The sequence below is a fragment of the Ipomoea nil genome, unplaced genomic scaffold (genome assembly GCF_001879475.1).
Source record: "Ipomoea nil cultivar Tokyo-kokei standard unplaced genomic scaffold, Asagao_1.1 scaffold2749, whole genome shotgun sequence".
In the NCBI taxonomy this organism is placed as follows: domain Eukaryota; kingdom Viridiplantae; phylum Streptophyta; class Magnoliopsida; order Solanales; family Convolvulaceae; genus Ipomoea; species Ipomoea nil.
In genome coordinates, this window is record NW_017619177.1 from 1,330,619 (window position 1) to 1,344,891 (window position 14,273).

Below are 14,273 nucleotides of genomic sequence, written 5' to 3' on the forward strand. Positions count from 1 at the left end.
GAGATCCCTCAACCGATCAGTGCAATGTAGAGAATGTGAAGGTTTTGGACATATACAGGCTGAATGTGCAACTTATCTCAAGAGGAAGAAGGCTATGTCTGTGGCTACGCTAAGTGATGATGAGGAGGAAGCATCTAATGATCAGTCAGATGACAATGTGGGAAACTTTGTAGCCTTCTTTATAGCTACAGAGAATCAGTCAGACGAAAACGAATCCGATGGAGAGTCATATATATCTACAGATGATTTTGAAGAGAGGCATACTCAACTTGAAATGGAATTTGCTAAAGTTGTTGCAAGCTGGGAACAACTAGTGAAAGTAAATAAAAATCTGAATGAGGAACTGAAGCTAAGGGATGATTTTCTGAAGAAACTAAACACAGATCTTGTCATAAAAGAAGATCTTATCACACAGATAAGATCTCGAGAAGGAAAACTGATAAAGGAATTGGAAGATCTGAAGATGAATATCAAGATGATGGATACCACGTCAATGTTAGACAAAATTTTCAACTCTGGCAGAAATCCAAATGATAAAAGGGTCTTGGATTTGAACGATGAGAATCTTCGAACAGTGCTCCTGTGTTCATCAAAGAGGGTATGTCAACTACTAAATCTGTTCACATATATGAACAAGGACAGTCATCCCGGTCAGTTCAGAAAAATGAAAAGAGGAAGGTATATAATCAAACTGCAGATACTGACTTCGACAGAGTTGCTATTCAATCTCAGTACTCAAGGTTCAAAAATAAGTTTGGCAGAGTGTAACATCCCGTGTTACGGTCCCTAAACTGATTAATTATTTAATCATTTACCCAAAAGAAAGAATTAAATTCCATTAATTAATTAGGAAGAGTCCACCATAGTCCATGGACCCTTATCCCTAAAACCAACCCCTTAGTCCTATGAGGAATAGAATTGGAAAGCCCATACCATTTAGACACTAATTAGGACTCTTAGATATATAAATAGGGGCATAGGAGACACCTAGAACCCACACCACAATAACTTTCACCACACAAGAATTTCCAAGAATCCCCATAGGAGAAATCAAGAATGAAGAAATCTTAAAGAAAGACCCTTCATAGCCAAGGAATTTAATTAACGCTAAGAGGTAACCCATGTCTCAACAAAACCTATTTTCCTTGCTATAATCTCCTTCTTTGGCTCATTTTCTATGCTTGTGTCTTGATGAATTCCTTTATGATAATTGTGATATAATCTTGATGATTGATGGGATGATATTATGTGTGATCTTGATGATCTTGATGTTGATAAGAGGTTCTTGATATTTATGTTACGATTCTTGAAAAATCTTGATGTTTCTTGATGTTAAAAATAAAATATGACTTTGATGATTCGAATGGGATTAGAGCCCTAGGTTGAATTGGGAATTTGTATTGAGATGTTCTTGATATATATTTGGGTGGGAATTCGCATGTTCGGGTGTTGTTTATGTTTAGAAGTCATAATGGGATGTGTTCTATGTGATTCTTGCTTTTGATCCATTAATTGCCTACGTGGTGTCGTTATTTGCGGTTAAAAGTGTCTAAGCATGGTTTCGGGTTCCACGGAGGATCCCGGGACATTTATTTTGATAAAGAGTCAGTGGGAGGTAGGTGGGGGTAGGGGAACCCGCCACCTACCCGCTGCCCAAAGAAACACCGCCGACAGCGGGCAGCCGGCGCCGGGCACCCGTTGCCCGGAAGTTTGTCGCCGACGGGTGGCCCTCCACCCACCGGCTACCCGCTGGTCATTGCCCACCTCGAGACTTTGGCTTCACCGTTTGATGTTCCCTAACCCCTGTGGTGTCCCAACGGACTGCGTTTGTCGTTCTTGAGTCTAGTTTGATGTTCGGGTACCATTCGTAGAATAAAAGAGTCTTATGTATTGCATGCTAACTGAATTGGTAACCCATTGGCCTAGGAGGAAGATGCATGAACCCCTTAGGACTATTCTTAGTATGTGAATGATCACGCATAAGTTTAATTATACGCTTTCCCCCTTCCCAATGTGCTAATATGTGTTACTCTGTGTTATGTGAGCATGATACCCCAATTTGTTTGCTATCAAATTGGTTATTCCTGAGCTGCGGTTCAGAAGTTGGTTGTGGTCAAATTGGTTACTCATGAGCTGCGGTTCATTCTCCTGGCTGCGGTCAGTGATTCACTTCTTAGGCTGCGGTTGTAACACCCCGAAATTTTTCAACTTTTAAGACTTATATAATAAAGCTAGATTCTCATTAAATCCCAAAGATATAACATAAGAGTATGGGGTGCTATGCCACACCTGAGCTAGAGAACTCAGGTGCACAGGCCAACTAACTAAAATTCTCAATAATGTCAATACATAAGTATGGCACGCATGCCGAAAGGGAAACTATCTACTCTACGCTCCAAATCTCTAGCGCGCTCCAGTGTCTACTCATCTGTGCCTGAAAGCCAAATATATCTGTTCAGCGAGAGATGCTGGTAACCCACTCTAACGCGTTGAAATATAGTATAGATATATATATATATATATATATATATATATATATAGGGTTGAGTTCAAATGAGGACAACAATATATAAAGGACTGTGAGGATAAATAATGGGCACACAACAAATTAATATCAGGCACACAAGAATAAATGTAAACATCAGGTTTCGAATCCAGGCTCTATTAATTAACAAATGTATGCACGCGTCATACAAACTGTGGCACACGACTACATTCGGCCATGCACACAACATACAGGTTAATGGCACACACTACATCTGTCCTCACAGTCCTCTATAATATACTTGTCCTCATTTGAACGCAAGTCTATATATATATATATATATATATATATATATATATATATATATATATATATATATATATATATATATATATATATATATATATATATATATATATATATATTTATAGATATACAAAAATCATTTCGAAGCGGGAAGATATATACTTAAGAGACACTTGTTTTAAAACCAGGAATAGACTCAGCAAATAGGGATAAGCACATCAGACAACAATAATAACATAATAAGGAATACACATTTACGGTCACAAGCCACATCTCAATTCCAATCCACATCATCATCCAATCATCATTCATATCACATAATCATTGATGGCGCCACGGGACCAATCGCATGCCCCGAACATGAGGGTTAATGCCTATAGCATTAACACGGCCCCGCAGCACCCTACCTCAGTACCGCGGTACGAGGGGAGTTGATCGCAACCAACCCTTTTAGAACTGCTGACGAACTCAACGTCGGACCACGATCCGACACACCGCTGACGCGCCCAGTCGGTGGACCGCGATCCCCTTTACAAGGGGGGACTTACGACCCTACACACCGTTGGTGCGCACAATCAGCGGGCCGTAGCGGATCAAGCCCGACACACCGCTGAGCTAAACTCAGTCGGTGGGCAAAGATCCTCGGAGACTACGGTCCTACATACCGATGTCCCAACACTCGGTGGGTTGCAGCCAGTCGTAGCCCTACACACCGCCTGATTACTCAGGTCGGTGGACTACAACCTTCCTCGGCTTATTGGCCCAATACCGCCTGGCGCATCCCGGTCGGTGGGTCATATCACCGAGGCCCATGTGGACGGCAGCCCAAGAAGTGAATCACTGACCGCATCCAGGAGAATGAACCGCAGCTCATAAGTAATCAACAGTGGACCGCAGCCCTATATAATATTTATATACCTGACCGATCGCAACCGGTCTGGTTAACAGTTGGGATGGTTCTCAACCCATCCAACTGCCCGTATAGCCAATTTGATCACAACCAAATTGGGGTATCATGCACACGTAACACACAACAAGTACATGCAACCCACATTGACACATTGGGAAGGGGGGTGGGAAATCGTATAATGAAACCTATGCGTGATCATTCACACACTAGGGATAATCCTAAGGGGTTCATACTTCTTTCACCTAGGTCAACGGGATACCAATTCAACTAGCATGCAATATATAAGACTCGTTTATCCTACAAACGGTACCCGAAACATCAAACTAGACATAGGCACGATAGACGGAGTCCGTTGGGACACCATGGGGGTCGGGGGAACATCAAACGGGGAAGCCGAAATCCTGAGGTGGGGAAATTTCCAGCGGGTAGCCGGTGGGTGAAGGGTCACCCGCCGGCGACGAGTCTTCGGGCAGCGGGTGCTCGGCGGGCAGTCGCCTGCCCGCTGCCGGCGACGCTAATTTCGACCGCGGGTAGGTGGCGGGTCCCCTACCCCCCACTGACTCTTTTTCATCAATAATGCCCCGGGAACCTTTGTGGAACCTGAAACCATGCTTAGACACTTTTAAACGCAATTGATGACAACACGTAGACAATTAACGGATCAAAAGCGAGAAACATACGGCACATATCCTATCATGCTTTCTAAACATAATTAACACCCCAAACATGCGAATTCTCACTCAATACAATAAGAATAACATCATACGAGTTTCACGTTACATCCTAGGGCTCTAATCACAATTAAATCACCAAGAACGTAACTCATCTTTTAATATCAAGAAATATCAAGATTCATCAAGAACATCACACCATCACCAAGAAACCCTTATCATCATCAAGATTATCAAGATAAAACCATATCACCAATTATCAAGATCACATCATCAATATCATATCAATTCATCAAGACACAAGATTATAGGAGGATGCCTAAGAGAGAGATCATAGCTAAGAAAAAAGGTTTTGTTGAGACATGGGTTACCTTTTAGCCTTAATTAATCATCCCTTGGCTATTAAGGTTCTTCTCTAAGATTTCCATCCGTTTTGATCTCCTTAGGCTTGGTGGTGGGGAGTCCCTTGGGAATTCTTGTGTGGTGATAATTATTGTGGTGTGACTTCTAGGTGCCTCCTATGTCCTTATATATTATTTAGGAGTCCTAATTAGGGTCTAAATTGTATGGGTTTACTAATTCTATTCCTTATAGGATTAAGGGCTTCTTTTAGGGATAAGGGTCCATGGTCCATGGTGGACCCTATTAATTAATTAAAGAGAATCCTAATTATAATCTGAATAGTAAATGTACACTTTCTTTATTTCTAATAGGCATATGACTCTAGTTTAGGCAAGGGTCCACGATCCGTGGTGGACCACATTAATTAATTAAAGGGACTTATAATCAAATTAAATCCTTTTTAATTATTATTAATGGGATTAATTAAATAATTAATCCAGGGTTGAAGGCCGTAACACGGGGTGTTACACTCTCTCCCCCTACAAGAAGCTTCGTCCCTGAAGCTTAGAAATCATTTTGGGGTAAAGAGCCCGAATTAGTATAGTAGTACATAAAGAAGATGTTATATGGGAGTTATATACATGTGCACATATAAATTTACTTGGTTTAAGCCTAACTATTGTGCTAGCAAAATGCATCAGATAGTAGGATTATGAACATGCAACACACAATGTGTAAGTTTTACGGGTGACTAATACATAACATAGAAGTCTTATACGTGGAATGTTCTTTATTTAATTATTTTATAGTGATTTAAGGTATAGGATCACAAGTTGTACCGATCATATAATTATTTATGTACCTAAATGAGAGGTAAATACCACGTGGGTGCAGATTCAGATAGCCACATAATCATTATAAAGTGTATATGCACATATATCAACATGGGTGAACCTCATTTACGAATGGATGCAGACGTTTAATCATGTAGTGTAGCATGTTGTGGGCCTAAGTGCCGCTTATGTAGGATCTATTTCTAATCTTTGTGCTTAGCAGATTATACCAAATATTCACAGTTACGAAATAACAAGCCTAACATGTATGAGAATTAACTATTTATGTTATATGCAAAACCTGCAAGTTGGCATGCCTACATGTGTTCAATTGTAATTATGCTAAATATGCGATTTCCTTAAGTCTATAGGTATAGAGTGTGAAGGTATGTGGATTTATTTCAAGTCTTTAAATAATAACAAGTCCTAAGGAATCATAAAACACACACATGTATTATTCCACATGTTATTCTAGTGCATGATTAATAATTAAATTCACGTACTTAGTATCGTGGCATAACCAAACTTTTGTCATATAACTTTAGGAAGGTCATAAATCATATAATAATTATTCAAATAGCGGAAATTAGGTTCTGAGGAAAAGATTATAAGTAATTAGGAGGAAGGTTCTTGCTTTTTTTATGGGGTAAATAAATTCTGGGGAGATAATAACATTAGGATCTTTATTTTGTATACCATGGATTACGGTGGGTGATCACATAACAAGTATTGGCATTTATATGCAAATTGTTTGTAACTAATAATATTGCATATATGTATAGTGGGATGTCTTATAACATACAGTTTTTGTCTAACATGCTTTGTATATATACATGAATGTGGGTAAGTGTGTATTTTAACGTAAACAAGTGAGCTATGTGTTTTGACATGTAATGCACATGAAAAATGTAAATTCCGACCTATAGTTTGGACCATGCAATTTGCATATAAATATTTTAGTAATTACGAGTAAGATAGCCTAGGTTCACAAGTACTAGAGGTTCTATCTTGAGAATTTAATCATACAAGCACTTAGGAAAATTAGTTTTATCTTGGTGGTAATTAGATTTTAGGTAGGCATAAATCTTACCTCTAGAAGCCCGGGATACCTGAACAACTTTAGATGATGAGGCTAAAGTTTTTAATTATTTAGGGAAGGTAGGAGTGGTAACAGGGAGGTCATGCAAGGGGGAAAAGTAGAATTAGGGCTATCTCTGGGTATGTGTATATATATGTATATATATAATAGTGATGTAGTTTGTACGGAATGATATTTCAGGGTTAGGATATGCTAAGGTTAAGCTTATAGGTGTGCATAGGATTATTGTAGCTAGGGTGATGTGTATGGTTTGGGGGCTAGGGATTTATTGTATATAATGTTACAATTTATATGAATACGTATGAATAGGGGAGGATGTTCTATAGGTTCACAAGTTTATACACATATGTATAGATTTAAGCGTATAGGGACGTACCGTACATGACGCAACCATTTTTAAGATTAGGCAAGTGATTTAGGATTAGGGTGTCATAAAAATGAAAATAATAATAGTAGTAATAATAATAATAATAATAATAATAATAATAATAATAATAATAATAATAATAATAATAATAATAATAATAATAATAATAATAATAATAATAATAATAATTTGGTGTAAGTGTAGCATATGAACGTAATTGGGGTTTACTACATATCTTAGATATGTATATATGATAGGAGTTTTAGGGGAATATATCTAGGATAGTAGTGATGTACCTATTTATGTATAAATGTTTGTTTAGGGAGGTCCTTATCTTAGTGGTAAAGGGTCCTAAACAAGGTATGGGAAGCTTGTGGTCTATTATGCATCATGGACCAAGGTCTAGAGGGATAGTTTTAAGATAGTTTGGGGGCGCAATATATTTTTCCACGGATAATCCCTAGATGACCACTTGTTTTAGGTTTCTATCGGTCTCACTTAGATTAAATTTCGAGCCGAAACTTAATACGCAATGTATCCGAGGGTTTAGATTTCTAGAAATAGGATTAGTCCTTATAATTTCTATGTAACATATAAACAAATCAATTAGGAAGATAATTTGATTTTCATGTTCAAGCATTAGATTGTTATTTATATGTTTAAACACATAGGAAGCATCAAGGGAGACACACAAAGGCACAATGGATCAATAAAATGAGAAGTCAAGAAAACATATCGAACCAGTGGGCGCGAGGTGGGTGGTCGACCGCCTGTCAAGTCCCCACTGGAATGTGGCAGTGGGCACGTGGTGGGTGGTTGACCTCCTGCCAAGGCCCCACTGGAACGTGACTGTGAAGGAGGAATCACTTCGGGAAAAGCCCCGAGAATGCACAATTTTAAGTTCAAGGAATTTCATACTTATGTGAACAACGAAAGGGGTTTGAATACATTGAAAAACTCAAGGGATTACATTATTAATAAGGACTATGAGAGACTTCAACTAAATATCGTAAGGATCCCACACCCCATTCTTCCCCTTCTTAATTAAAGCTATGTTCCCCAAAATTTCCCTTCATGCAACTCATGTAAGTACTTATCGGGCTATTTAGCGAGTTAACTATATTGGTAAATTATGATAAGGACAAGTGAGCCCTTATAATTAGCTGAATAAAATTACTAATTACAAGTTCCAAAATATTTTATCAAGTAACATATATCCAAATAATGCATGTTTGATCAAATAGTTAAGTAATAATATGCAGTTCCTAACACGGTCTAAAGTCAATTAGGAGCATATGTTTAAGCAAATAAACAAGTATGATAATCAAAGAGTGATAAGCAACAAAGCAGGTAAAGCATGCAAGGACATCTCAAATTTCTAGGGCCAGTATGTGGGATGAAGAGTTAGTGTGTTGTACCCTTACCTTGATGTGATAAGCGAAGGGGGAAATTCTTTAAATTAATGTGGGGTAAAGTGAGGGGAGGTTATGTGATGATAGGTAGGTTCACAATCTCACCGCGCGTCCTAAGATTCCTGGATCCTATGTCCCTAAATACCTAGAGTTCAAGCCTAATGTCCTAAAGTCTGGTCTTAAGAGTCATATCCTAGGGTCAAACTTAGGCTCTGATACCAACTGTAACACCCCGAAAATTTTCAACTTTTAAGACTTATATAATAAAGGTAGATTCTCATTAAATCCCAAAGATATAACATAAGAGTATGGGGTGCTATGCCACACCTGAGCTAGAGAACTCAGGTGCACAGGCCAACTAACTAAAATTCTCAATAATGTCAATACATAAGCATGGAACGCAGGCCGAAAGGGAAACTACCTACTCTACGCTCCAAATCTCTAGCGCGCTCCAGTGTCTACTCATCTGTGCCTGAAAGCAAAATATATCTGTTCAGCGAGAGATGCTGGTAACCCACTCCAACGCGTTGAAATATAGTATATATATATATATATATATATATATATATATATATATATATATATATATATATATATATATATATATATATATATATAGATATACAAAAATCATTTCGAAGCGGGAAGATATATACTTAAGAGACACTAGTTTTAAAAATAGACTTAGCAAATAGGGATAAGCACATCAGACAACAATAATAACATCATAAGGAATACGCATTTACGGTCACAAGCCACTTCTCAATTCCAATCCACATCATCATCCAATCATCATTCATATCACATAATCATTGATGGCGCCACGGGACCAATCGCATGCCCCGAACATGAGGGTTAATGCCTATAGCATTAACACGGCCCCGCAGCACCCTACCTCAGTACCGCGGTACGAGGGGAGTTGATCGCAACCAACCCTTTTAGAACCGCTGACGAACTCAACGTCGGACCACGATCCAACACACCGTTGACGCGCCCAGTAGGTGGACCGCGATCCCCTTTACAAGGGGGGACTTACGACCCTACACACCGTTGGTGCGCACAATCGGCGGGCCGTAGCGGATCAAGCCCGACACACCGCTGAGCTAAACCGAGTCGGTGGGCAAAGATCCTCGAAGACTACGGTCCTACATACCAATGTCCCACCACTCGGTGGGTCGCAGCCAGTCGTAGCCCTACACACCGCCTGATTACTCAGGTCGGTGGACTACAACCTTCCTCGGCTTATTGGCCCCATACCGCCTGGCGCATCCCGGTCGGTGGGTCATATCACCGAGGCCTATGTGGACCGCAGCCCAATAAGTGAATCACTGACCGCAGCCAGGAGAATGAACCGCAGCTCATATGTAATCAACAGTGGACCGCAGCCCTATATAATATTTATATACCTGACCGATCGCAACCGGCCTGGTTAACAGTTGGGATGGTTCTCAACCCATCCAACTGCCCGTATAGCCAATTTGATCGCAACCAAATTGGGGTATCATGCACACGTAACACACAACAAGTACATGCAACCCACATTAACACATTGGGAAGGGGGGGGGGGGGGAATCGTATAATGAAACCTATGCGTGATCATTCACACACTAGGGATAATCCTAAGGGGTTCATACTTCTTTCACCTAGGTCAACGGGATACCAATTCAACTAGCATGCAATATATAAGACTCGTTTATCCTACGAACGGTACCCGAAACATCAAACTACACATAGGCACGATAGACGGAGTCCGTTGGGACGCCACGGGGTTCGGGGGAACATCAAACGGGGAAGCCGGAATCCCGAGGTGGGGAAATTTCCAGCGAGTAGCCGGTGGGTGAAGGGTCATCCGCCGGCTGCCCGCCGGCGACGAGTCTCCGGGCAGCGGGTGCCCGGCGGGCAGTCGCCTGCCCGCTGCCGGCGACGCTAATTCCGGCCGCGGGTAGGTGGCGGGTCCCCTACCCCCACCCACCCCCCACTGACTCTTTTTCATCAATAACGCCCCGGGAACCTTTGTGGAACCCGAAACCATGCTTACACACTTTTAAACGCAATTGATGACAACACGTAGGCAATTAACGGATCAAAAGCGAGAAACATACGGCACATATCCTATCTTCTAAACATAATTAACACCCCAAACATACCTATTTTCCTTGCTATAATCTCCTTCTTTGGCTACTTCTATATGCTTGTGTCTTGATGAATTCCTTTATGATAATTGTGATATAATCTTGATGATTGATGGGATGATTTTATGTGTGATCTTGATGATCTTGATGTTGAAAAGAGGTTCTTGATATTTATGTGATGATTCTTGATAAATCTTTATGTTTCTTGATATTAAAGATAAAATATGATTTTAATGATTTGGATGGGATTAGAGCCCTAGGTTGGATTGGGAATTTGTATTGTGATGTTCTTGATATATATTTGGGTGGGAATTCGCATGTTCGGGTGTTGCTTATGTTTAGAAGTCATAATAGGATAAGTTCTACGTGATTCTTGCTTTTAATTGCCTACATGGTGTCGTTATTTGCGTTTAAAAGGGTCTAAGCATGGTTTCGGGTTCAACGGAGGATCCCAGGATGTTTATTTTGATAAAGAGTCAGTGGGGGTAGGTGGGGGTAGGGGAACCCGCCACCTACCCGCTGCCCAAAGAGGTACCGTCAGCAGCGGGTAGGCGACTACCCGCCAGGCAGCCGCTGCCCGGAGTGCTATCGCCGGCGGGTGGCCCTCCACCCACCGGCTACCCGCTGGATTGTTGCCCACTTCGGGTCTTTGGCTTCCCCGTTTGATGTTTCCCAATCCCCATGGTGTCCCAACGGACCCCGTTTGTCGTGCATGAGTCTATTTTGATGAGTCGGGTGTGATTCATAGGATAGAAGAGTCTTAGGAATTGCATGCTAGTTGACTCGGTAATCCGTTGACCCAGGTGAAAGATGCATGAACCCCTTAGAACTATTCTTAGTATGTGAATATTCACACATAAGTTTATTTATACGTCTCCCCCTTCCCAATGTGCTACTACGTGCTACTATGTGTTATGTGATGCATGATACCCCAATTTGGTTGCGATCAAATTGGGTGTTCCTGAGTTGCGGTTCAGAAGCTGGTTGCAGCCATTTGGCGACGGAATTATTCCGTCGCGATTCCGTCGCCAATTTTGCAACGGAGCTGTTTCCGTCGTAAATCCGTCGTTATTTCTGAACCGAATATTCCGTCGCCATATTATTTTTTCGGTCGCCAATTTCGTCGCTCATTTCGCAACGGAAATATTTTCCGTCGTAATTCCGTCGTTTCATTGGCAACAAATATTCCGTCGCAAATCTTATATTCCGTCGCAATTCCGTCGCGTTTTTGAATTATTTTAAAATAAAATTTTGATTTTAAATAGTAATGAATGTTTTTAAAATAAAAGATAACATTTTTTTTTGAAAGTTACTGGCTCTATTACATTGTAGTATCTGTTCATATACTTTCTCAACCTACTGAAACACAAAGAACCAATAACGCCTCCACTGAGGCTTGAACTCATAATCTTCCAAATGGAAGTCCAACCCGGATACCATTAGACCACATAGTCCACATAATTCTAAATTAAATTAAAATACTAATACATTACCAATCCACATTTCATACATAATATAATCGTCAATTAAACTCTAAACAACATAATAATACATTGTCAATCCACGCTTAATACATAATATAATAGTCAATTCAAGTCTAAACAACATAATAATACATTATCAATCCACACTTAATACATAATATAATAGTCAATTCAAGTCTAAACAACACTAACAAACAACCATTAAAATCAATTGATTTGAGATGGAGGTGATGATGAAGTACCCGCTCTCCCGCCATCAATAGCATCAAGTCGTTGTTGCATAAGGAGAATAGTTTCCTTCAAACTCTGAATTTCTTGTTGTACATTTGCAGAAGTAGAAGTAGCATTATCGGGTGGTCGTGATGTTGGTGTCATATTGCCAGAAGTGTTATCATTAGTTGGACCATGAACAACAGAACAACCATATGAACCAAGTCCATAAACTCTTCTTTTCTTATCGTGTCCACCAACCGCGTCATAGTATAATTGATTGTCATCCACCTGCTCCCCATTTTCTGCCAACATCTCCCGTTGCGATTCAACTTGTTCCTAAAATATGTTAGAAATTTAGTACAAAATATATGTAAAGGCATATATCTTTTAAAAACTTAAAACAAATTCAACTTACATGAATTTGTTTCGCTTTTTCAGCTATGAATGTTTGCCCATCGTGTTGTTTGGTATGTGTATGCCTGAACAGTTCATAATACGATGGACAATGACCCAATTGTCCTTCCTACAAATTATATTTAACAAACAAAAGCAATTATTAAAGTAAGAAAAAATTCGGCAGAGTTTCCTTTGTATATAAGACTATCTCCCTGTTCAATATATAATACAATTCAATTATAATCTCCAACATCAATCAATAAACACAATAAAACACAATCACAATCAACAAAAAACATAAAAGTTGGAGCAAGTAAACTCTAGTAATTCATTCTACCTAGAATCCTCATTAAAAGATTTAAGCTAGTGCTTCCTAAATTAACTCTGCAGTTTCTACTCCTAAGTTCAATCAATCCTCATTCCATATCTTATTTCCATATAATAAAAAACACATAATACTTAAAACTTAAACAATTCAAATGAACTTACAAGTTGAGCTGCAACTTTTACGTGAGGTGTTGATCCTGTGGTATGGGTAGATTGAGCAACTCCAGTTAAAACTCCTCCACGCCTATTTCTCTTAGCCAATTCTGTTTTCTTCTTGCCCTCCTCAGAATTCCAAACATCATTCCATTTTGTCCATATTTTGGGTGGGACATAGGGAGGTCTTGGCTTTTTCCTTATTCTGCTTATGTAATCAGCATATCTTCTTTTAGCCTTTATCTCCCAAGCATTATACACTACAACAGTTTTACTAGCATCCCACTCAAAAAATTTCTACAAAACACAATGTAAATACGATCTTACGTTAGACATGTAAACAAAATAACAATAATTCACTTTAGAATTAAAATACAATGCATGAGATTAAATATTACCTTGAATTCTTCCCAATAAAATTCAACTGTCTCAACACTAAGTTGTCCCCATGCATAACCATTGGGATCTATTCTTTCTTTGAACAACTTAGTAATTTTTCTAGCACATACATCTGAGCTAGTCAACCTATAAAATGGAAAAGTCAAAATTTAAAAAATTAATATATATTCAAATAATAAATTTCATTTTAATTTAACTTACATATTATCCTTAACATCAATTCGTAGGCGTCCATGCACTCCTACAGAGTCAACCATATCACCTTGTTGCCTAACTGCATCTTGTCCAACCTGACCATTATTAGTAGCCGTAGATGGCGTGGATGGTGATAAGGGTCTTGATGCTACTATGGGAATCGATGCCGACGCCGATGCCGATGCCGATGCTGATGCCGATGCCGATGCCGATGCTGATGCCGATGCCAATGTGTGATTTCCATTACGTGGTAGAACATTTATTGACAAAAGTCTAGCTGCAAAACGACCTCCACGTCCTCCACGTCCTCTTGGCATCTTTCCTACAAAATATGAAAAGTGTAATATATATTAGTGTTTCATATAATATATATTTAGTAAGCATTACTTTTGAATTACCTACATAAACTCTAATTTTCATAATCGTAGTCGTCGTCATCATCATCATCATCATCATAACAATCATTATCTTCATCTTCATTAGTTGACGAACTAGAGTCAAAGTCAAGCTCATCATTTTCCTCTTCATTGTTATCTGAATTGTCGTCAG

General features: G+C 39.4%; 1 protein-coding gene across 1 annotated transcript; it reads right to left on the bottom strand.

Moving 5' to 3' along the window:
• Nucleotides 1–12,132: 12,132 nt before the first annotated feature.
• On the bottom strand, nt 12,133–14,137 carry LOC109156624. Its single transcript, XM_019304479.1, has 6 exons — nt 14,123–14,137; nt 13,731–14,046; nt 13,529–13,655; nt 13,140–13,427; nt 12,670–12,777; nt 12,133–12,590 (listed from the first exon to the last, which is right to left on the bottom strand). Exons 2-6 carry the CDS (start codon nt 14,039–14,041, stop codon nt 12,249–12,251), a joined length of 1,176 nt encoding a protein of 391 aa, XP_019160024.1. The 5' UTR covers nt 14,042–14,046; nt 14,123–14,137; the 3' UTR covers nt 12,133–12,248.
• Nucleotides 14,138–14,273: the final 136 nt, after the last annotated feature.

What these genes read in the sequence shown, in the direction of transcription:
- LOC109156624 (XM_019304479.1), bottom strand. Translation starts at nt 14,041, where the DNA reads ATGCCAAGAGGACGTGGAGGACGTGGAGGTCGTTTTGCAGCTAGACTT. An exon ending in ATTGATGTTAAGGATAATAT is followed by an intron (nt 13,656 to 13,730) that starts GTAAGTTAAATT and finishes TCCATTTTATAG; the next exon opens with GTTGACTAGCTCAGATGTAT. An exon ending in AAAAAGCGAAACAAATTCAT is followed by an intron (nt 12,591 to 12,669) that starts GTAAGTTGAATT and finishes AACATATTTTAG; the next exon opens with GAACAAGTTGAATCGCAACG.